General features: G+C 49.9%; 1 protein-coding gene across 1 annotated transcript in view; it reads right to left on the bottom strand.

The window, feature by feature from the left end:
- Positions 1-25,444, bottom strand: part of CNTN6 (contactin 6) — a 156,782-nt gene that overhangs the window by 105,535 nt on the left and 25,803 nt on the right. Inside the window, exon 2 of the mRNA XM_084902268.1 lies at positions 15,677-15,808. Coding sequence (XP_084758394.1) covers positions 15,677-15,731 — 55 coding nt within the window. The 5' untranslated portion in view covers positions 15,732-15,808. The remainder of the gene's footprint in view (positions 1-15,676; positions 15,809-25,444) is intronic.

Raw genomic sequence — 25,444 nt, 5'->3', positions numbered from 1 at the left:
TGTGATTGAAACTAAAAAGCCCCACTCAGAGTCCCTTGCATCCTCCTCTAGAATCATGCTCCCATTTTCAATTAGTAAAAACTCCCCAGACTTGCTCAGAATGAACTACTGAGGAAAGGCCCATGTGACCTCCGGAAACACTCCCACCCGCCCTCCACGAGGGAGGTCTTCCTCCAGCTCTCTGGGAACACACTCAGTGCCATGTCCTTGAACTCCAGGACCTCCTGGAAAACGAGGAAGGGAGACGCTCATTGCCTCACCCCCACCCTGGCCTTGGCCCACATACCTCCTGACCGCTCCTGTGTGGGCACACCAGGCTGGCTTCATTTGTCTCCCTGGATAAGACAATGAATAGATTCTACTACCATATCTGAACAAAAGTCTTAGAAGAGTAGCTGGAAATAGGAGATATTAATATAACAGGTGAATAGAAACATGTCTTGAAATCATTCCATATATAATGAGTGCCTTGAAAGTATAAAGCTTTGAAATATTGTAGAAGAAGATCTTCTGGGGTGGTTTCTATGGTGACAGGAGTGATGCCGGAGGGGTGATTGGGGTGATGGCTGATGGTGGGCAGAGAGGGTATTTGCTGTGGAGTGTGTGGAAAGAGCAGAGATGTGTGGCATAGATGAACATTGAATAGTCTATCAAGTAGTCTTATAAACGTTATTACTGTTTGGATTCTTTGTAAAGAGTTACTGCAAATTAGCAGAATAACACGCTCTCAAATATCAATTTTCCACACCCGTGAATAGCCTGGATGCTTACGCCATGAGTACTTAACGTGACACCAACAAATGACAAGGACAGAGGGCAAGTCCTCTGGTGGACACACCTACCTAGAAAGACCAAAATTGCACACACATGACACCAGAGACAAAGATGGGCACGCATGCTTAGGCGTGTATCGAACGTGTGTCCTGGAAAGATGCAGCCCAGGAGTGTAGATGTCTGTATGATGAGAATGCTTGAAAAATACATCATCAAAAATAAATGATGTATTTCTCCTTTGTTAAAATGTTTTGGTTAATTTCAGAGAAAGAAGAAGAGAAAGGGAGAGATAGACAGAAACATCAATGATGAGAGACACTCATTGGTCAGCTGCCTCCTGCATGCCCCCTACTGGGGATTGAACCCACAACCTGAGCATGTGCCCTGACCGGGAATTGAACCCTGACTTCCTGAGCCACACTAGCCATGTAAAACTCTATATTTCCTGTTGTAAAAACATTTGTTTTTCAATTCTCTTTGGAAAACAAGAAGACATCTCAAAAGAGCAACGATTTGGAACAAATGAAGCAGCTTGCATGACTGGAGGCTGCGCGTATAACCATGTATTCGGGAGGTCAGCTCCGCCTCACCTGACCTCCATCTGGAAAGCAACTCCGAGCTCTCTGCCTCGCCGGTGTGGGTGGGTGTGTGTGAGTGTGCCGGGGGAGGACTGTGACTCAGGGTGCCTCTCTGGAGAGCATGGGGTCACCTTCAGCGATCTTATCAAAGAAAATAGCACTGCTCCCGCGAGCTGTGGAAACGGAAGGGAATTAGAGGGGATAAAAGCCCTGGGAGGCCAGCATCCCGGGGGAGAAGGTCAGAGTGGGCGGGTGGTGGCCGGTGCTGAGGCTCCCGTCTTGATTCACACGGAGCTGCAAATGGCAATGACCCGGTGATGAAGCAAAGTAGCAAACAAAGGCAAAGACACTGAGGAGAAGAGGAGGGGTCCATAGAGCCATTCTCTGGAGTGGACGAGGATAATCAGCCCTCCATGATTATAATAACAGGCTGTGGGGGAGTTGTTTCTGGTTCACAAACCTTTCAGCAAACAGCGGGAATTTAACCCTCACCAGCGAGGTAGGTGTTGTCATCCGTGCCTCACGGAGATGGAGACCAAGGTTACAAGGGTGTACATTTGGGCAAGTTCACAGAATGAGAGGCTACAGGGCCACTGCTGTCTCCTGAGCCTCGAAAACCATCACGGGGAGCCTGGTCGGTGTGGCTCAGGGGTTGAGTGTCACGGTTTGATTCCCCATCAGGGCCCATGCCTGGGTTTCGGACTTGATCCCCAGTGTGGGGTGTGCAGGAGGCAGCCAATCAATGATTCTCATCATTGATGTTTCTCTCTCTCTCTCTCTCCCTCTCTGAAATCAATAAAAATACGTTTAAAAAAGAAAATTAATGCTATTAAAAATAAATAAAGCCATCACTAGGACATTGCGGGACCTCCACAAACATTTGCTGAAGGCATAGGCTGGCCCTTCAGCCTGTTTTTCCAATTCCAAGTCTGATGTTCTTACTGGCTCTCTCACAGTGACAGTTCACCCCCTGAAGTCTCCCCAGCGTGCTTCCCAGCCCTGTGGCTGCTCCTTCCTTCTCCCCGTGACCTGCTCGGCAGTCTCCCCAGCCACACTCTTCACCTCACCGCCTGACAGATGCCTCTCCGCCTGTCCATGCCACTGTCTTTCTTTGTAACGTGACGGGTCCTCCTTCACCGTGGCCCAGCACAGCCTCATCCTCTCTGTTCCTCAGTGTGCTCTTTGATTCTAAACGCTTCTGCCCGCAGATGGAAGGAGGGGCTCATGGCCAGACCCTGATCTAGTTCTCTCCCTCCTTCCCTCAGGACAGGGCCCCAGGGAGCCAAGGACACCTCACAGGCCCGAGGCCTCAGCATCTTGCTTCCGCTCCCCTCCACGCACAGGGCCGGGCCAAGGCCCACGTCCCGCCTGCAGTCACATCCCAGACCAACGCCCATCTTGCTTCAAGGCAACCAGATCCCTGAACCTGGTATCGCTTCTGTGCCTTGATGACCTTGACGGCCTCTCACCTCCCATTCTGTCCGCAGGTTCACACTGAGCAGCCGGGCTTTTCAGTTCACAGGTTTGTTCATGATTGTTGTTCCTCTCCCCCCACTCCACCCGCCTCCCCTTCCAGCCAGAGGCCCTTCCAGTCTACACGATCCTTATACAAAGGGCAGACGGCTTCTAATTTGTGAAGAGACTTCCCAAGTCCCCCTCAGCCTCATCGGTCTTCTCCCTGTGACCTTCCCATGCCCCCCGTGACCTTCCCCCGCCCTCTGTGACCTTCCCCACCGCCCTCTGTGACCTTCCCCTGCCCCCTGTAACCCACACCACCACCCTCTGTGACCTTCCCCATGCCCCCTGTGACCTCCTCCTGCCCTCTGTGACCTTCCCCTATGCCCTCTGTGATCTTCCCCCGCCCCCTGTGACCTTCCCCACCGCCCCTGTGAGCCTGGGAAGCCTGGGGAGTCCTGAGTTACAGCTAATGATGTCCGTCTGGGGCGGAGTCCGCCCTCCGGCAGAGGAAACAGTTGGACCAGAAACTGTCCTCTGTCTGTACTGAGAGACACGCTCCTTCTCCCGCCTCTGGGAGCGCGCCGCCCAGGGTCGCAGGCCATCACAGGCCATGCAGGGGATGTCTGCCATCGTGGTGTCAGAGAGATGTGCCACCTGCTAGCCTGCCTCTGGCGGAGAGAACGCACAGGGGTCCTCAGGGGACAAAACAAAACCTTGGTAAGAGTGAAGGTCGTTTGGCTCCCAGCGAGGCATCGAGGCCGCGATGGCAGTGCCAGAGGACCCGCTTTCTGAAGGACCATGTCATCAGTCAGCTCGGGGCCTGCGGGCGGCACAGGGAGGGCCTCCACTGAGCATGGGGAGAGGCCGCAGGGACTGCAGAATCTCCTCTGATGCGGTTTCCTCAGGCGTGTGCCCTGAGCCCCTGGTGGGCAGCAACGCCCTGTGCCCAGAGCATCGCAGACCTTCGGACGTGAGAAGGAACGGAAAATGCCCAAGTCCCGCGTGTGCGTGTGCAGATGGACCAGACTCTGAGGGGGACGTCTGTCCAGCGTCCAGGTCAGTAACAACAACTGCCTGGCTGTGGGGCACCCGGTTGTGGTGATTTGGCCTGATCCCAGAGAAGGCAGCAGCGTTTTTAAAGGCTCAGTTTTGCATGTGGCTCTGGAACTCATTCCTGAGAAATGCGTTGCTGACCTTGTAAACTTTAGGCAGGCTCCTCTTATCGCCCAAACTAGATCCCAGGTGCCTCCACTTTGCCAAACACAGAACCGAATGAAGCTGAAAGCAATTAAACAGATCAAACAAAGGAGGCCCCACAGACACGTGCAGGCGGCCAGGGAGGTGAGGGAACCACCTGTTTGGGGTTGGAGAGATCGGGGTTCCCATCCCATCGCTCTGGTGTCTCAGCCACGTGACCCTGGGCAGGAGCTCCCTTCCCGTGGCCAGGTTCCCGTGACTGACATGGGATCACCCCCGCCCCCCGTCTCCCTGGGAGGTTTCTGAGGGTTAAATGGAGGATTCCTGTAAGGCGCTAGCACCTCACTGGCGAGGTTGAGCAGCGTAAGGAAGGCGGCTGGTGCTGGTGCTGTCACACTGCGTCCATGGGCCGGCCAGGGGATCTAAGAGCGTTTACCTAAGGGCTGGATTTCAGGATGAAAAAGCAGAGATGGCCAGGCCAGTGTGGCTCAGTGGATTGCGTTGCAACTTAGGAACCAGGAGGTCACTGTTCAGTTTCAGGGCAGGGCGCATGCCGTGTTTCCGGGCTTGATCTCCAGTAGGGGGTGTGCAGGAGGCAGCCAATCCATGATTCTCTCTCATCGTTGATGTTCCTATCTCTCTCCCCCCCTCCCTTCCTCTCTGACATCAATTTTTAAAAAAATACTAAGAAAACAAAACAGATGCAGCGATGGGCAGGGATGGGCACACCTGGGGTGATGAGTGCCCGCTGCAGAGAAGAGAGAAGATAGCAAACACTGTCCACAAAGGACTGTCCACAAGGACAGTGAGGAGTCCAAGTAGAGAGAAATCCTTAGCCATGTCCTCCCCTGAAGGTTCGCCCGGGGAGCTGACAGGGAGGCCGAGGGGCGGCCATCTCCAGGGGGAAGGGCAGGAGGATAAAGGCGCAAGGGCACAGAGTTGGTCCGAGTGCAGTAGGCCTGGCCCCACGCCCTCTCTCCCTCCTGAGAGCAGAGACCTTGGCCTGACCCGGCCCCGGCCCCAGCTCTTCCCCCAGACGCGCCCCTCTGTGATTGCGCATCTGATGATGGATGGCCGGGAGGCGCTGGCAGACTGCAGGCCGCTGCCTCTAAATCATCTCCAAAGAGGCGACTGGCTCCTGGCCCTTCGGCAGAGAGAAACCTGCCTGGCTCCGAGCGCAGGCGAGATGCTTACGGGAAAGTCTGTCTGTGGTCTGTGACCCACTGGGGCACAGTTGGTGAAGGTTTTTAGGGGGATGGTTCACATTTCAAAAGCATGGATTACATGGTGAGACACACACACACACACACACACACACACACACACACACACACATACACACTGGGACCCCATGAGCTGTCCCCACCTCCTACAGGCATCCCTGAATGCCAGGGAAAGGGTCCATGTAGGTGGGCTGAGCGTTGGCCCAGGTGGGACCATCTGGGGGATCTGTGTACCTACAGCACATTCTGCAACTTCATCCACCTCGTCTCAGTTTCTATTCGTTTTTTAAAAATATTTTTTTATTGATTTCAGAGAGGAAGGGAGAGGGAGAGAGAGATAGAAGCATCAATGATGCGAGAGAATCATGGATCGATCGGCTGCCTCCTGTACGCCCCACACTGAGGATGGAGCCTGTGGGGGAATTGAACTCTGGCATGTGCCTGGTGGGGACTTGAACCTCGACCTCCTGGTTCATCCTTGGACGCTCAACCACTGAGCAATACCGGCCAGGCACATCTCAGTTCCTTCATGGAAAAGTTTTGCTGTAAGGATTAAAGGAGATAATGTGTATAGGCTTCTTAGAGGCTGGTGTACAGTAGATGCTTATTCGTTAGTTCCCTTTTGTCTTAGCTTCCTCCTTCCTAATACACGGTTTTTGAGTTTAAAGCCTGTCTTGATTTTTAAGTTTTCATAACCAGTAGTAATTGCAGGAGCCAATATCAACCATCCTGTGTTTTGGGAGACCCTCAGAAACCGCTGGAAGAGTGAATTAGGGTTCAGAGAAGCAAGAAGGACCGTTTTTTAAGCACCTCTGGGGAAGTAGGTGCAGATAGGAAGGAGAGAAGCAGAAAGCTTGTGCAGTTACTGCTTCCAGAGCTCAGAAGCAGAGGGAGTCTGAGGGGAGATGCTGAAGCCTCCAGCGATCTCCATGGAGACGAGGCCCACAGGGCAGAGTCCCAGGTCAGAGGATGCACAGCTATGGGAGGTTTGGATGATGTAACATCGCAGGCTGAGTCTTACTGGAAGGCAGGGCCTACCTTCAGGTTGTAGGGCTAGGGAGAGATCTTAAATCAAGATCATGCAGAGGGGTTCTCCACTAGGAGGCGCTCCTGCTCCCCTGGATTTCATGTCTGGAGACATCTTTGATCCTCAGGCCTTGTGCGTGGGACAGGTGTCTCTGGCATGGAGTGGGTGGAGGCCAGGGATACTACTAAACATTCCACAAAGCACCGGGAAGATCTGGTCCCAAATCTGATCAAGTATCAGGTGAGAACTATGAGGTTGAGAAACTCTGGCTTATGGGTAGGAGATTGACTGATTCTATAGCCAAGGTTTTGAAACAAATTCTGGGGTGACTTCATCTGCATTTTTACGCCCCTCTCCTTTCTTCCTGGCATCTATAACTACTCCTTCATTTAGATTTGGGATTTGATCTGTGGTCATCACAGGCCAGTCATTCACTTTCAATCATTGGGAAGGAGCCTGACCCCAGGTCCTTTCTGACATCGGGAATTTGCCTCAGAGCAGTAAGAAGGGGCCTCCCAGAGCCAGGAATCAAAGAAAGACAGTACATCTCCCAGCGATCGAGAGGATGAGCAGGCTCTGCCAGCTCTGAGCACCATCCAGCAGTGTTTGGCACTAGCCATGGCTGACACGCCAACTGTTAACATTCACACTGCTCTCAGCTCGGCCCTTGCAGCGACCACGGCAGCCACCGCCAGCTCCGCGCTCAGCCCTTGCATTCCTTAGTGTCTAGACCCGTGAGCAGTCAGATGTGAAGCCCACCCTGAGACACAGGTGTCAGCCCTGCTGCAAAGTGGTGAGAGTGATGCCGAGAAATGCAGGCAACTCGCCAGGGTGACCTCACCAGCCTAAAGGACAGAGATGGGAGTGGTCCCCACATGTGTCCTTATGGGACTGCTCCCACATGTGTCCTGTGTGGGACTGCTCTCCACGTGTGTCCTATGTGGGACTGGTCCCAGGTGTGTCCTGTGTGGGACTGGTCTTAGGTATGTTATGGGAACAAGAAGAGTTGGGGCCCATGTTACAGGCCAGCATGTTTCAGTGGGCCACACACTAGCGTGTGAACACCTGGTTTGTGTCCAGTTCCTTCATGCCACACAGAGTCACGGACAAGCACAGGACTCCGCTCCCTCACATGGAACCTGAGACCCATTATTGCTCTAACCCTTGAGCACACTGGCCAGGGCTAAACTTATTTTCAACAAAAATAAAGCACCTATAGTCCCCAGCATGAGAAAATGCTTGAGAAAAGGGACCTCTCCTGTGGGAAGGATAAAATTCCTCTTCATGGACAAGGGTGAGGAGGAAGGGGACGTATTTGACGCTTGGAGGGTTGTTGAGAGTGGACTCATGAACGTGGCTGAGAAAGGTTGGGCTTGGGTTCAGGAGGAGAACCAGACCTGGAGCAGGTCAGGGCAGGTGCAGACATTTGTGCAAACAGAGATGTGGGGCCCAGACAGGCGTGCGGAGTCCCGCTCGGAGGACAGCCCGTGGTGAAGGACCCAGGAGGAAGGAGAAGGGAAGACATGGCTCAGACACAGGTTGGATTGAATTAACTGGCGAACTTCCAACGTTTGTGGAAGGAAATTGAATCCGGATGCTTGATTAGACGGTTTGAACAACGTCCCAGGAGACAGGGTCTGTCACAGGGCAGTGCCAACATCGTGTCTTCATGAAGGTTTGTCTGCGTGGGAGTCTGTGTCCATACACGGCGTCCTGGGAAGGACACAGAGGATGTCTCGGAACAGGGGACACCTAGGAAACTTCTAGAAGAATCTTGGGGCCAGGGAATGGGGTTGAGTTGACAGATAACCCTGAGGCTGGAAAGGAATGAATGGATACACCTTGAGATAAAATACAACCTAAACTACAACGTGAGCTCCCACAGCCCACGTCCTCAGGAACACCTCACACACACACACACACACACACACACACACACACACACACATCACCTCCGGGTGCTGACACAGCAGAACACGGTTCCCACGTTGTTATCTGCCCCGGAACACAATGTCATTTAGAGGCCAATGGCTGGAGGAAGCATTGATGGTCCTGGAACCGCCTTCTCGGGAGGCGGTGGATGGAAAGGGCGTTGTCAGCGTTTCTGAAGCGCCTCCATTAGACACGCCCGGGGTCATTTGACTTACACACACCGCGGGTGCTGTGGGCCTGCGGCCCCGTGACCTAACAGCAATCCGAGGGAGGCTGGTGCTGAGTGCGGCTGCGCTGGCACGGGGTTAAGTATCCATCCCGCTCATCCCGGGGGACATCCGTTATGTGCCCCTGGGATCCTCAGCAGAGCGGCCTGATTAGGGCGCCAATGTGCAAGGTCGTCCATGTGATCCATCACCTTCTTTTAAGAAAAACGGCCCGTTCTTGTGGCTTTCTCTCTCGGGGCGTTCATTTTCTCTGGGGCTCAATCAGTGCAAGGCTGTGTTTGAGGGAGGGACACCCAAGCAGCGCTGCGTACCGCCCATCCCGCGCGCTCCCCCCCCACCCCCACCCCAGTCCGCGGGCGGTGAGGATGGAGGAGGAGGGTGGTGCCAGACTCCCTTTCCGGCTGGACCATTAGTGAAATGGCAAGCTGTGTCACGTGAGGACACACAGGTTTTATTTATTTTTTCTTGATGGGTGTATGTCCCCAAAGCGCCTTCATTCGCGTCTTCAGAGTCAATAGCTTTGGGAGCCGTCCTGAAAGGAATGAAGGTTCCTCTGTCAATAGACGTGGCATTGCAAATGGTTCAGGAAAGTCTTCTTCAGATTCTAGTCTCCGTGTGTCCGGGAGTGATTGCCATGGTGGGGAAACCTTCTCAGGAAGCTCTGATGGGGTCCCGCCCGGTCAGAACGCCCACGGAGGCCTGGGTGCTGCTTGGCCTCAGGGTGCGCTGGGTCCACGGCCACTACCTCGAAGCGGTCGGTTTATCTGGGAAAAAGCCGAGTCGTATTCCGAATCGCCAGGACTTCGGGACTGACTGGGGGTGTTCAGTCCATAGTCTTACAGGATTCGTAAGGAGATGCTCAGCCCATGACAGAGCAAATATGCTGATAATCCACTTATAAAACGCCTGGGCCAAGAGTGCTGTTTTAAATGCTGCATTTGGCCAGGCCAGCATGGCTCAGTGGTTGAGCATCAGCTCTTGCACCAAAAGGTCACCAATTCCAGATTCCTTTCCTGGTCAGGAAACATGGCCCGGTTTCAGGCTCGATCCCCAGGAGGGAGCGTGCAGGAGGCAGTCGATGAGTGTTTCACTCACATCCATGTTTCTATTTCTCTCTCTCTTTCCTCTCAACTAATTGTCCTCTCTCTCTAAATAAAATAAAATAAAAAACCACAAAACACATATTTTTTAAAACTACCATTTAAACAATAGGGTTTTGTTAAAATAGTAGAGTTAAAAGTGAACATGTTAGGCAGGAATTCTTATGAATACAGAATGTCACCGAAGTAAAATCCATCATAACCAGTGATGTGGCCCTCTCTTATTATGTCTGAGTCTGTAACACCAGCCAGTGACCTTCAGGATGCCCTTAGGCAGAACATCAATGCTGCCCTGGGTTTGAACTCCTGCCATCTCTGAGCCTAGACACCTCATGACATGTACAGCACACGCCATAACATGGAGAGCATGTGATTTAGCTATAATTTTACCTTATTAGTCAGGTGCTTAGTTAACGTTTAGAAACTCACATTTTAAAAAATATATATATATATTTTTAATGAGTTCAGAGAGGAAGCGGGGAGAGAGAGAAACATCAATGATGAGAGAGAATCATTGAACACCCCCTACTGGGATTCGAGCCCACAGCCTGGGCATTTGTCCTTGACCAGAATCGAACCTGGGACCCTTCAATCTGAAGGCTTATCCTCTATCCACTGAGCCAAACCAGCTAGGGCAGAAACTCTAACGGTTTGACCTTTAAATCTGCCTCTAATGTCTCAAATTTTACATAAAATGTCAACAATGTAAAGAAAGAACAGCATCTGGACTATTCTGAGCCTTTGCCCACGATGGGGAAATGGAACAGTTAACCACATCGTTAAAGCTTGGGTTCCCCCCAACCCTACCCTGAGGACCTTCTAACCTCCATAGGATCCGACCCCGCACTCCCCCAGCCCCTGCTTCACACCCATCACGCCTGGGCCAGCCACTCCGGCTCGTGTTTATGTGTGAGTAAACTCTCTCTCCATGCACGCTCCCCATGCACTAAAAGAAATAGACAATGGCCTCCGCGTTGTACGTTTCCCTTCCCTGCCGCCGTGGCCCCTGCGTTGCTCAAACAGCACTGCGTGTTTCCTGCCGAAGGCCTGTGGGCGGCCAGAACCTCGGGCTCACATCACCCGTCGGAGCCTCATTAAACCCGGGATCTTTTTCTTCCTCCGGCAGAAACGGTGCCTTTTTTTCCCTCCGTGTTGCTCTGTTTCCCATTCCCAGCGGGGAGGAGATGCTGATCCCAGTTTCTATTTTAACTCAACCTCAGCATCTTCCAAAATTTGCATCAACAAATGTTCGGATCTGTAGAAGACCGGATTCTTCCACCACGAGGGACAGCGTCTCAGCTGACATTGGCCTCCAGGGGACCGGGCCACCCGGTGGGCTTGGGTCACTTAAAGTCCCCAAGGTCAAGTCAGGAACGGTGCCTCCCCTCCATCCCGCGTGAATTCCTCCTTCAGGCCGCCTCCCCAAGCTGGCCCTGGGTACCGCCTCCCGCTCCCCGGGACAGCACCTGGGAGTGCCTCTTTGTCATTTCGTTTTAGCAAAGTCCCCAAGTATCTGCCCAGATAGAACACATCGGGAACCCGTCAGTGTGGGGGGGGAGGGGAGGGGCGTCACATGTCAGCTGGCTGACCCATGAGGTCGGTCCACCCACAGGAGCCGCAAAGCCTGACGGGAAAGAGTGGCTCCCCAATCACATTGAAGATTCTTCCCAGAAGAGGGTGGCTGACAACACAGCCGATGTCACCTGCTCCCTGCTTGCTACTCAAGCAGCAACTTGGATTTATTTCTCTGTTGCCATTATTCTTTTAAATATATTTAGATTGGTTTTTCTTAGAGAAAGAGGAAGGGTGAGGGAGAGCGAGAGAAACATCAGAGTGAGAGAGAAATATGGATCAGCTGCCTCCTGCACGCCCCGCACTGGAGACAGCCTGCCATCCGGGCGTGTGGCCCAACAGGGAATCGAACCTGCGGACCTCCGTGCACATGGGACAGCTCCCAAGGACCCGATGCACATGGCCAGGGCTCTCTGTCTCCTACTGGTTGCTGTGTAGAGGCTGTGAGATGAAGAGGGAAGGGACCAAGGCCCAGCGTGGTTGCAGGCGAACATCTAGCTTGGTGCCTGGCCCGCCCGAAGTCCTGAAACTCACCTGCTGACCTGAGGGCACTGCTCTCTCTCATTTATTTGGCAAACATGTACAGCCCCTCTGCTGGGTGATGGAGAAGCGGCAGCGAGTCCCGCAGGAGGAAATCCCTGTCCTCATGGAGTTTACGTCCAAATGGGCCTCGCCCGAAACTTAAATATCACCACAGCCCCGTCTCTGAAACCGTCACCCCATAATCCGGCAGTGGCGTAGGGCAGGCGGCACCCATTCCTCCTCAGAAGAACTTACATGACTGATTGTGCTCTTGCTGACGAGACTCCACCTGAGACCAACAACACTGAGCCTCATTCATTCACTCATTCATTCACTCATTCATTCAGCAAGTGTCTAATTCCGGCACAGGGAGAAACATGCCCCCTGCTGGCGTATGCTCCCGCGAGGAGGAAACACAGTGCGTTAGTTCCCATGGCTTCCGTAAAATGACCACAACTCGGTGGTTTAAAACAACACGCGTGTATTTGCTCACAGTTTAGTCGGTCCGAAGCCCAAAAGGGGTTTCCCAGGCGTGAACCACGCTCTCCCCAGGGCTGGGGGCTCTAGGTGCAGGGCGGTGCAGGGCGGTGCAGGGCGGATGCACCTGTTCCTCTGCCTGGTCCACCATCTAGCTTCCGCCCCTCCCCGCCACACTCCCAGCTCAGGGTCCCTTCCTCCACATGAGGGTCAGCAGCCTGACCTCTCCACATCCCTGTCGGCCTGGATTCACACGGCCTCTGCCAGCCTCTACCCGCCTCCCTCTGTAAAGTTCGCAGCCAGAAGTCCCGGGCAACTTACCTAGCCCATGGTCTCTAGCATCATCAGCTCTGTCTACCCCGTGCCACTGTAAGGTAAAATTCACGGGCCCCAGAGTTTAGGAGCTGGCTATTTTGGGGGGTGATGCCAGCCTATCACACACACTCATGAACTAATTAAAGAGTATATTATTCACAATAAAGCTTCTTAGTAAAATGGGCCTTGGTTTTCTTCTAATCGTCTAAAAATGCCAAACTAAAACAATGAGACTTTTAAACACCGATCATTTGAAAAATGTCCCAGAATCATATGCTCCGATGATTAGGATTCTGAGTCAAGGCTCCAAGGCCAGGGTCTGTAGTAAAAGTGCTAGAGCGGTTGTAAATTTGTTTAAAAAATTTAAACAGGCGGTGCGGCTGGGACTAACATTTGAAGTGGCGATTTAGAGCGCGGGCAGATTGAAAACGTCAACGTTTTGAAGATGAGAGAAGGGAAAAGAGGAAGGAAAAAGCACAATAGCGAAAAAGACTCGGCCTTTCAGAATGAGTAAAAAGTATGTTTGGGGAAATCAAAGATAATGCATTTGCATAGAAGTAGGATATTATCATCGGACAATAAATTCATGTGATTTTATAAACTAACGTAGTAACTGCATGTAGGGAGCCGGCCTGGAACTCTCTAACTCAACAAACAGATGTATAGGGATTTGTTTTGTGTCCATCTCCAGTTTCCTCACCTCGGAGCAGCGTGCAGCTGAGAAGATCTTATTCAAATAGCTGTGGCTTTAAAAAGAGGGCCCTACCTGCACTTCACAAGGAAATTATACACCAAGGATATACGATTATTTTTCCCCCTTTAGAATAAAGCAAAAGGACGCATTGAATCACATTCTATTTGAATAAATAAAAATTAACAAAAGAACTGGAGAATGTCTCAGATCTAATATGTGTTCTGAGGACAGCATATTTTAATTAAACACAAAAGGTCTTTTAGAGATTCTATGCTGATTCAATTATACATATTTAAAGGGCAACTCGATAAATTTTTACAGTGTAGGAATAGAATTCTTATTCACACACGGACAATTGGCGACTCTCTTTAAATCAATTAACAAAAAGGGGCCATTATTATTATTATTATTTTTTTTTACTTTGATTCTTTGCTGCAGCATTGGAAGTGACAGAATAATTTTGGGTAAATAGGACTGTAGCCCTCCTGGCCACTGGGTTCTCAGTGGTAGAAAATATCTTTATTTGTAAGGTTTTCTGAATCCAACGATTGATTTCTGCATATGTTAGCATTTCCATAGCTTTTAAGATCAGTATATCTTTCCACTTCTTGGAAATGCTATTCAGTAGATTGGCTCTTACAATTACTGTGTTCCTGGTCTGTAAGTGATTGTTTGCTCCTGGGTTTCTCCAAAACTATTATTATCCTGTTATGAATACACTAGAGGCCCAGTGCACAAAATTCATGCACTAGCAGGGGGAAGGGGTTGCTGCCCCTTAGCCCAGCCTGCGCCCTCTCACAGTCCAGGAGTGCTTGGGGAATGTCCAACTGCCAGCTTAGGGACACTCCTCTCACAATCCAGGACCCCTCACTCCTCACTGCCTGCCTGTGCACTGCTCCTTATGGCGCAGCTTGCTGCTCTTTAGCACGGCCATAGGGGCAGAAGTGGCTCTGCCACCACTGCTGCACTCACCGTGATCCCGGCTTCTGGCCACCAAGGGGTAGCTCCTGCGTTGAGTGTCTGCCCTGTGGTGGTCAGTGTACAATCATAGCAACCAGTTGTCCCATTGGTTGTTCTGCCGTCCGGTCTATTTGCATATTAGGATTTTATTATATAGGATGGAAATCAACAGGGCCCAGGGTCCAGATGGTAGGAAGTGCCAGGGCCCAGCTTGTGAGAAGTGCCCAGGGCCCAGCTGATGGGAAGCACCCAGGGCCCAGTTGGCCCGTGGGAAGAGGGCTGTTCTGACATTCAGAGGACCCAGTCCATGCCACACTTTGTGACAGCTCATGCAGGTAAGACAGCTGAGAACAGAAGGCTATGATCTTCACAGACTGTGGCTGGTTCGTGACCAAGGCAGACGCCGTCACTCCCTTTACTGTTCCCACGCCCCCACTGCAGTACCACTTTGCAGTTTCTGTCAAGGGATGGGACCTACGTCCCGATCCATGAAGCCGGAATGGCCCTGTGCCTTTCACTAGGTCCTGGTAACTAGGAGAAGGCAGCAACAGCAACACTGCCTCAGTTACAAGGCTCGACATCAGAAGACCTTGCATTCGGTTGGAACCCGAGCATGCACCGTGTGAAGGAGTGAGGTCTCACAGAGGATGGGGACGCTGGGACCAGGGTGGTGGCAGCACAGGTGTCTCAGCTGAGAATGTCCTAGACTAGCCAGGCCCAGGATGACCCAGTCACTGACTACAGAGGCAATGCACCCCAGCAAAACCAAAAGCACAGCCCTGTTGAGCCCATTTTATTTATTTATTTTTTTAATTTTATTTTTTTAATATATTTTATTGATTTTTTACAAAGAGTAAGGGAGAGAGATAGAAAGCTAGAAACGTCAATGAGAGAGAAACATGGACCAGCTGCCTCTTGCACACCCCCTACCGGGGATATACCCGCAACCAATGTACATGCCCTTGACCGGAATCAAATCTGGGACCTTTCAGTCCACAGACCGATGCTCTATCCACTGAGCCAAACCGGCTTTGGCCACTGAGCCCATTTTAAATCGTCACTCTACAGACTTGAAAACTAAATACATGGTTATTTGTTCTTTTTATCCATGCAGATTTGGGGAGATTTGTTACAAAGCAAAAGCTAACTGATACACAGACATTTTTAGCTTGGACAAATCAAGCTAATAGAAATAGAAAATTTTCAAAATTTAATTTAGTTCTGATATAACATTCTATGTCACTGTTCCTTCCATGTAAACATAGCTTTTTTTCACCACACCAAATTCTAAATATATATGTCAATTTTAACTTCTGAAAGAATTCAGTCTAAGGGAAATTACAAAATTATTTAATCACAAAAGTGACTTGGCAGGGGTAGTTCTTTTCTATAAAAATTTAATATTTGATCATTTATAATTAAAATAACCTTAGTTCTGTTTAAAAAATAGCACTTCATATTATTAAACTCCCTGGATTAGCCACAGAGATTCACTTCACCGTCTTATCACTTAGTCTTTCAAATAATGTGTTACACATTTGAAAACTGTGTCACTTATTGAAAAAAAAATGAAATGCCAATAGATTATCAATCAAGTTTTATAGCAATAGAACATGCTACCTGTGCAAGCATCGATGAGTGGCAGCAGAATTACCAGTTTCCATAGCAACCTCATCGCCACTTTCTGAAGTCGAAGTTCCTCATAAACTCAGCAGGAGAGAAGGCCTGCGTTTTGGTCAGAATCCCCGGAGTCTGAAAGAAACAGATCTGCCATGAAATGACAGACACGCCAACACGCGTACTTTAAAATAGACATTAATTGTTGCATTTTTATGTAACATTAAAATGTCACTACACAAAATAAAGCAACTAAAGCTCCATGTTTTACATGTGTGTCTATTTGGCAAAGTTTCATAATTTTGGTTCACACCTCTGATATACATTTCATTTGCCATCACATTTGCTGTAGCAGTTAATGAATTGGAATGAAGTTATATTTATATTGAATGTATTCCATGTGGATTAAAACTTTTGTTAGTATAATTTTAAGTCCAGTGTTTTGGAAATGTTAAAGAAAATTAAAAACATAATCAAGCAACTACTTCAATTCTGTTGTTGGTTTTTATATTGTATTTTGCATCATTAGAAATAAAATAAAATATTGCATATATATATATATATATATATATATATATATATATACATATATATATATATATATCAGGTGCATGAATTTGTGCATGGGTAGGGGACTGACCAGCCTGGCTAGGGGGGAGGAGATGTGGGTGGTTGGCAGGCCTGCCTGCTGGTCAAACTCCTGGTCCAGGGAACAATTTGCATATTAGCCTTATACACACACATATTGAGTGGCCAGATTATTCTGCATTCAGAGATCATAATAATCTGGCCTCTCAGTGTATATATACAGTGATTTTATACATTTCTTGGGTTTTTAAATATTTCTATCAACATAAATGAAACAACATCAATAGTGTTTTTGTCAATGTTGTTGAGAATATGTTCATTAGAAAGCATTAAACCGATTAACCAATGTCACCTCGATAAATTGAATAAATAAAAATAAGATAAAAATACCCCTTTAATTTATGAAAAATAAAGAAATAACTTTCCTAAAATATAACTCATTATATTAGAGCAGTGGTCGGCAAACTGCGGCTCATGAGCCACATGTGGCTCACAAGCCGTGATTTTCTGCTCTGTTGACTGATGAGTTTGCTGACCACTATATTAGAGCATTGTGTGATACCAGTGCCCTGGTAAATGGATTCATGCACATTGAAAGGATATTTATTAGAAGACGGCTGGCAGGGCAGGACTGGCAAGACAGGCTGGACATGCCCTGGAGCCAACCTCCCACAGTCCCTCCCTGGCCGGCTGCTCCTGGGGCAGTGCTGAGGCTCGAAGGGCATCTGCAGAGTGAGCAGGGTCCCTCCAGCAGGTGGGGTTCCTGGGCATGGCCTATGGGGATCAGGCTGAAACCGGCTCTCTGATATCCCTCAAGGGATCCTAGATTGTGAGAGGGCAGTTCTTGGGTGATGCACCCTTGAATCAGGCTCCCTCTTCTCTGGTTCCAGGCTGTGTCACCCAAGAACCATTGCTGCCAAGTCACCATGGTTCGGCAGCTCCTGCATTGAGCGTCTGCCCCTGATGGTCATTTTGCATCATAGATACCGGTTGGATGGTCAGATGGTTGCTTAGCCTTTTATATATGTAGATATCACAGATATATAATATGCTCATTAGGAAACTTTATTTTTCCTAATGTCACTAGAAGTCAAATTAACAGAGAGCAGAACATCAGTTTCTGGAAGTGTGATATTTCAAATATGGACATATTTTCCTATGGGAATAGGTCCTAATTTCCTCTAATTCACTTTGACATTTATACTTTCCAGTGATAAATGAACTCCAGATAAAGTGTTTGCTTGGCCTTTGCTTCCAAAGACAAATCCAGTTGGAGACTCATGAAACTCATAATCTCAAAAAAGTACAGAATAAAATCAGCTAGGTCACATTTGATAAAATTATTATATATCAAACAATAGAACCCTTTGGTAACTTTTAACCTTAGTGGGAGTATTTTCCTGTGATTTCAAATACTTTTGGAAATATGTGGATTTTAACTGTAAAACTAGTAAGTAATGACATTTTAATCATTTCCTGATGTATTTTTAACTTTTAATAACCTTTCATTTCTTTCTGGTACTAATTACTCCAACTTAAACTGAAAAACAATGACCCTACTCAACTTTAGGTTTTTATAATGTCTAAGTTTAATGATTTCAGATTTAAACAAGGAATAAAAAATCAAAGGCCAAATAAACAATATTTAGGTCACTATGTTATATTGAGTTGATATCATCCATTCACAAATTCTCTCATATCTTACATCATCACCTTTCTACTTCATTTGACACCAAAAATTTTAACTTCGTACATTTAAATGAAATCACATTCCACATAGTCATTCATTTATAATTTTTCAATAAATATTTATGTATACATCTATGTATATATTTATATCCATTCTTGCTGTTTTATGAGAGACAAGGACATTTAATAAAACACCAAAACCAATCACACACACACACACACACACACACACACACACATTGCTAAATAATTACATGAGGTAAATATGGTAATGCATTGAAGAAAAAATGAGGAATATAAGGAATATAAGTAGCAGTCTCTGGAAAAAAAAATGGTCGGCGAACTGCAGCTCATGAGCCACATGAGGCCCTTTGGCCCCTTGAGTGTAGCTCTTCCACAGAATTCCACGACCTGGGCAAGTCTATTTTGAAGAAGTAGCATTAGAAGAAGTTTCAGTTTAAAAAATTTGGCTCTCAAAAGAAATTTCAATCGTTGTCTTGTTGATATTTGGTTCTGTTGACTAATGAGTTTGCCGACCGCTGTCCTAGGAGAATGGAAGGGTTTGACCTTAAAATTCCTCCCAGCTCTAATAGTCTCTGATGGCTTGATTCAACCCTGTGTATAGGTTGATAGCAAATATCGCCTTTACCATCTGATTGCTTCTCAGCGCCCATCATGCGGGCAAAGCCCAGGAGTGTGCCCCATGGCAATGCTGTGTAGAGAGAGCCTAAGAAGCTCATATCTATCTATCTGTCGTCATTTGCAAAAGTTCCATTTTTTAAAAGTTTCACTTGACCAGGAAAGGAGAACCCTCTGGTTCCATGAGAACAAACCAGATAAGAAGAGGCTGGTTATGTCCTCCCAGCAGAATGGGGTGGAGGTAGTCAGCAGGTAAAATGTGTGCTGGTCACTGACTCGCCAAACAACCACAGGATTTCTTTCCCTTGAACCCTAACACAGAGGAGGCCAGTGGGAAACTTAAAATAACTTCTGGAAGCTCAGAAAGAGTTTCCACCACACGTCCCCAGCACTCCCTATCAGGTGAGGTCTGCGGGTCACATGATCTTCCCAGATCATTCTGGCCCCTAGAAGAGGATGTCAACATCGTGGTTAAGTTCAACAGCTAAGGTCATTGTTCTGTTTCACTGGACAGACTTTGTCCCCTTTAGACCATGCGTTTTCCTCTTTCTCTCATGGAATGTCTCCATGCAAACATGACCATTTCACACACGTCAACAAAAGAATATGTGTCGTCCTGGCCAGTTTGGCTTAGTGGACAGACTGTGGGCCTGCAGACTGAAGGGTCCCGGGTTTGACTCCAGTCAAGGGCAGGCACCTGGGTTCCCGGCTCAACGCACCGCCCTGGTCCGGGCCTGTGTGGGAGGCAACCAATGGATGTGTCTCTCTCAGGTCTACGTTTCTCTGTGTGTGTCTCTCCCCCTCCCTTCCACTCCCTCTGAAAATCAATGGAAAAATATCCTTGGGTGAGGATTAACAACAACAAAGGATATGTATTGTTCCAAAATCGTCTCTGAAATGTGTCAGACCTTTACAAGTTGGGTGACAAAATTCATTTTGTGGTAAAACCGCCCTACATCATTGTGATGTTGTTGGGTCAATTTCATTCAACTTAATATGAATATTTCTGTTTTTCTGCTGAACCGAAAATGTTGGCTTACAACAGAGCCCTCACCCACTGAAGGCTTCTTCTGAATTCATACCAGCCTGTACCACGCTGCTAAAGGCCTGCACACTATAGCTGGGCAGATCTGGTCCTCCGCCGGTTTTGTAACTAGAGATTCACAGGAACCCAACTGACTCTTTATTTCCATTCCGCCAATGGACGCTCTGTGCCAAACAGGCGGGAGTGAACACGATTCGGCCTGGACACTGAAGGTATTTCCCTCTGCCCCTAACAGACTAAGAGCTCCGGGGAGGTCAGTGCTCACCCCTGCTGATGCATCCTAAACCCTCCCGCACACCTGGCTGCGAGGACATCGGGTGAAGGATGCTGGGACGGCGGCCCTCTGACCCAGGTATGCACATTCAGCAAAAATCCCCCGGGGGCTGTCAGAAAACAGTCCTCCATGCTGGAGTTCCCCTAGCCTGGGAGTGTCCTGCCCTCAAAGTACCCCTTCTGGCTTTGCAGCCTCAGCCAGCCCCTGTCCCAGAAGGCCTAGAGAGAATCCAGAGAGAATTCCTGTGACGGACAGGTCATACCCAACCCCAGTTCTTCTCATCCCAGACAACACCAACATTCCTCGGGGTCAGAATAGGCACATTTTTAGAGATGGAAAGCCATCGCTCCGGTTATCCCCTGGCCATAAAACCACTTGGTGTGCCCATGTGGTGCAGTGGCCAGGAAGCCAGGGAGAATCAGGGAGGGCCCAGGTCGGCTGGATAGGCCTCAGGCAGCGGGGGACTCTCAGAGGGGGTGCCACCATCCACTGTGCTCTGCTCAGAAGCCATGAGGCATGGTGGGAGGGGCCAGAGAGAGAAGGCATCTCTGATTCTTTTCTTTCATGAGAGTTTTCCAATCCTCTTGGCACTGGGACCATGGGGCAGGTGGGTGGCCTGGAAAGCTCTGAATACAACCTTGAGAGGAGCACAAAGAGTCCTAGCGGGTGCTCGCTAGCCACACCCCCACCGGGAACTCGAGGTACTGGGGTGCGGGGTGAGGGGGTGCATGCTCCGTGACAAGGCGGGCGGGCAAGGGAAGTTGTTTGTATCCGAGTTGCTCCACCTGAGACCCTTCGCCCTCTGAGGGCGCCTCCACATGACAGCCATGTGGTGATGGAGAGCTGTACTCATGAACACACCCGTTCCTTACCACACTCCAAACCACACCTGTGCCGCGCCCCTCTGCTCTCCGAAACCGTGGGCTCACTTTGGATGGAGGAAAAAGAAACGGCCACGAAATGGCTTTGCTAACGCAGAGCGAGAGAAGGGCTGGGGGAGGGATAGTCCAGGGGAGACTGGCCGTTCCTCGCCCTCCTGTCTTGCTTGTGTTGTAGCGGTTCCCAACGGCTAGCAGGGTCGCCTAAGTCCATCGGAAAACACAGATGTATTTACATTACCCTTTATAACAGTAGCAAAATTACAGTTATGAAATAGCAATGAGGATAATGTCATGGTTGGGGGTCACCACAGCATGCGGAGCTGTATGAAAGGGTTGCGGCCTTAGGACGGTTGGGAACCACGGCGGCTCTAGGTGGAGCACCTTTGCTTGGATGTGGAAGAACGGGATCAGATCCGTTCTCCAGTGACGTGCTCATCATCAGAGCGAGTGTGCTCAGTACGATGGCCCTTTCATTTTGAACTGACCAGTTAATTAACTACAGCACATAAATTACAAACCCCAAATCCATTTTCTCCAGGTAGCCCCGCTGTTCCACACCCACCGGATAGAATGAGACAACAACCCAGGGCCAGACAGAGGAGGAGACCTGTCATAATTTTTACAACAGAGTCCCCACCTCAGCACTCACGGGGTTATTTACTACCGAAGAAAATCAATAACAAATTTAAAAATGAAATATGTATGATCCGAGAAAGCCTGGGCTAGACTGGGGAACGCCAGCCGCCACGGAGCCAGGCACAGGGGCGAGATGAATTGCGCCGTAGCCTCTGTGTGCTCAGGATCTAGTGCTCTCGCGAAGGGGACCTGTTTTGCCAGCTCTCCAAACAGGCCGTCCAGGCAGAGGATGGATGAGCAGCCAGCCAGGAGGCGACAGCTCAGTGCAATCACAGACGCAGCTCTGCTTCCTGGAGGAGGCGGCCTGATTACATGCTAAGTTGTTAACAACACAAAGCAAATGCATACATCTGTTATTTTAACAGAGTCATTCCTACATATTTTTTCTTTTTTTTAAAGCAGAGCACCAAGCTGTAGGCATCAGAAATCCTATACTCTGGTCCAGGCAGTGTGGCTCAGTGGTTGAGCATCAACCTATGAACCAGGGGGTCACAGTTGGATTCTTGGTCAGGGCACATGCTCGGGTTGTGGGGTCCATTCTCAGTAGACCGTGTGCAGGAGGCAACCGATCAATGATTCTCATCATTGATGTTTCTATCTCACTCTCCCTCGTCCTCCCTTTCTGAAATCAATAAAAAAAAGGTATTTAAAAAAAAAGAATGAGTAGATGCACAGAAGCCAAACATATATGTCAGACAACCAGGGGCAGACAGTTTTCTCTTCACTATTTGGCTTCTTCATACATTTCAACAGCAACAACTAAACACGCAGAAATAAAATAAGAAGAGTTGCAGAATGATCCTATTACAATAAGTATGCATAGGAAACATTATTTTGTTTTGCTTTGTTTGGGGGGAAGGATACACAGATTTATCTGGGGAATATTGGAGCCATAAAGGAAAAAAAAACACAAAAAACCTTTATTTCTTTACAGGCTAAATAAAAAGCAGACTGGGGAATTGGTCTTTTTCTCCTGCTTTGCTACATTTGTCAAATTAAAGAGAAGCCAAATAAAACAAATCCGTCCAGGCCAAAACAGTACCTCAATCTAATAACATGGTGTTTAATAAGACTATGGATTGGGTTGTACTTGGCTTGACAACGGTGATCTCCTTACATTATTCAGAAGAGGAGTGGATCCGGGGAGAGTGATTTTACATCAATTCAAGTTAAAGAAAAAAAAAAAAACCATGAAACCCCCAGCGTTCAATACTGGCTTCTTTCCCGTGGTGGCCAACAACGCGTCTGCCCGGTTATAGGAACACAAGTTCATGGCCAGAGCGGGGAGGCGCTACTCCCGCCTCCACCTGCGCCATCAGACACGTAGAGGTTATTCTCCCCAAGTGGCCTGGTCTCAAGGGGGGTTTTCACAAACTGGAGCCCGTCCAGGGTGCGGGGCAAGGATGCTGGAGTGGCTGGTGGCCTGGTCGGTGGGCAGAAATGAGTGTGTTTGGCTGCGGAGGGAACGGCTCTGGGGAGGGAGCTGTTAAAGGCTCTCGTGGAAGAAGGACCCGACTTACTGTCTGTGTCTGGGAGAGCGGCCTGGGCTGAAGGTGGACCGGCCAGGGCAGCCCGTTCAGGGCTGTCAGCCCGGAGCCTGTCACCACGGGGCGGGGTTCAGCCAGCGCCAAGGGCGGCTTCAAACCCGGACAGTCCGGTTTCTCTCTCAGAACCTACTTCACAGCGTGGTGGCCTCCGAGGATGTCCCCTCACCTCTGAGCCCCAGTTCCATGATCATCACAGCAGGAGAGGGAGCACCTGCTGCTCGGGTTGTAGGAGGCGTCAGGGGGACCCTGTGCCCACGTCCCCATCACCTTCAGCTGAGCGCAGAGGCCCCGCCCCGGGAGCATGGGCTCTCCACCTTCTCCCCCACCTGCCTGTCCCCGGGGTGAGCTCCCCAGCAGCCCTGCCCTCACCGAATGGGCTGTGGCCCGCCAACCCTGTGGCTGCAGAATCCAGGGTGAGGGGCTGGGATCTCCAAAACAACACAACTCAAAGTGGGGAAGTGAAGAAAATCACGTGGGCACAGGGATTGCATCACTTCACCCAGTGACTGGCTGATCAGGGCTATACTCGGGGGAGACCACGCTCATCACTTTGGGGGGCTGTGAAAAAGCCACCCAAAAACAAGAATAATTGTAAGAGGCGGGACTCCTTTTCTCTTGATGGAATCAGTATCATCGCCGAGGATGTCACACACTAGGCCTTCTGAGCCAGAGAGCGGAGGCAGCAGCAGGCATAGCCCGGACTGACGGCCTTCCGGTGCCTCCTGTCCGCAGTCCGGAGAGTCAGCCAGATCAGCCCCTGCTGCCCGGAGTGACTCCGGCTCCGCTGATGCCCGGCCCACCCCTTCACAGCTGTGCCCCCTGCACACAGGGTGTGTGGCCCAGGGGCCCACAGAACTGCACGCCCCAGAAAAGGTGGCTCCCCAGAGAAAGGCAACGGCATTGGCTTCTGCCACTCAGTCACCAAGGGCTGCCACGGGGCCTCCCACGTGGAACGCGGGGCCTGGCACAACCCATGTTGGGGGCGTGTTGGTTGCAAACAGCCTTTGAAAAGATAGGAGTTTGCAAACATTTTGGTCCTGCGGCAAGATGGGCCTAGGAGGTTTCAGGGGGAAAGAAATAGAAGCACAACTGCCTATGTGAGATGCTTCGGGCCTAATCTGCCCGCCTATTCCCAGAACAACCGGCTCGGCGGCGTGTGCACACATAAATAAAGTGCACACACAGCGGCGCCCCGACGTCTCCCCCTCCAAACTGCCGCCCTCCCCGCCGCCTGACACCAGCTCCCTGCCGACCCGGCCCGAGCCGTATTTCTGGCCCAATATTGTTCCTGATTTCTCTATTGCCTCCTGGGGACCTGCCTTTCAAACATTGAATGGGGGTTTTCTCCTGAATGCCAATGATGGATGGCTCCGTTCTTCCTTCCAACGTTCCATCCTCCAGGCACGCCGCGGCTCTGTGACACCTCCAAGACATCCATTGCGGGATGAATAGCAATTACTTGTAATAGAGGGGAGAGAAGGCAAAGGGCGTTTTTATTGGTTCTGGGAAGACTGAGCTGCATGGATCCAGCAGTCACTAAAATCCCCCATTCCCCTGGAGCGTGATGAATGGCCGCCTGCAACCTTCCAGTCCCGGGAGGCCGCAGGGTGCAAGGGGCCCGCGGTTACCTGGCCTCGCAGAGAAGGCGGCCCCCATTCATTCCTGCCTGTTAGCTGCACTTGAGTCTGGTGAGCAGGGAACCCCTGACTCCAGTCAAAGTATAGGTTGAATTTGCTTGTCTGCCTTCGGGGATGCCCCTCCCTTCACTGACCACTCAGGCTGCCATGAACTTGGGGAGCACGGGCCCTTGTAGCTTGTGGCAGACTGTGAGGGTGAATGGCTCCCCTGGAAGCCCACCCACCATGCCCACCAGCACCAGCAAGACCCTCCCTCCTGCTCTGCATTCCAGGGCGGGACTGGGCAGGAGATGTGACCATCAGACTGGGCGGGACTGCTTCTGAGCTCCAGTGCTGAATTCCTAGGCCGGATGTCACGTTGTTCCATCTCCCCTGCGGACACGCCATTTACAGGGAGGACTCAGACAGCACTTCCTGAAGTGACGGGAATGTCCATCACAAGGTGATGGCAGAGCAGGTCTTTGCAGACATTAGCTTTTGGGAACACCCCTAGGGTCTGCCTCTCCCCTTAAGGGGCCCACCTCCTGGGTGAGAAAAAGAAAGCATTCTCAGTTCCTTTGCAGTCATAAGTAGACAGATTTCAGAAAGGAAGGGAGAAAGAGAGAGGGAGTGAGAGGCAGCAACATCAATGAGAGAGAATCACTGAGGAGCTGCCTCCTGCGCACCCCCTACTGGGGATGGAGCCTACAACCCGGGCATACTCCATGACCAGGGATCCAACCATGACCTCCTGGGTCATGGGTCAATGCTCAACTATATTCTATGATTTCAACTCTATTGTTTACATTCAAAGGCTCTCTGCGGACAAAATACCACAATAAGTCCTGTCCTCATT

The sequence above is a fragment of the Pipistrellus hanaki genome (assembly GCF_964339955.1).
Source record: "Pipistrellus hanaki genome assembly, chromosome: 13".
NCBI classification, from domain to species: Eukaryota; Metazoa; Chordata; class Mammalia; order Chiroptera; family Vespertilionidae; genus Pipistrellus; species Pipistrellus hanaki.
The sequence above is the reverse complement of the archived record's forward strand: the minus strand, read 5'-3'. Positions and strand labels throughout refer to the sequence as shown.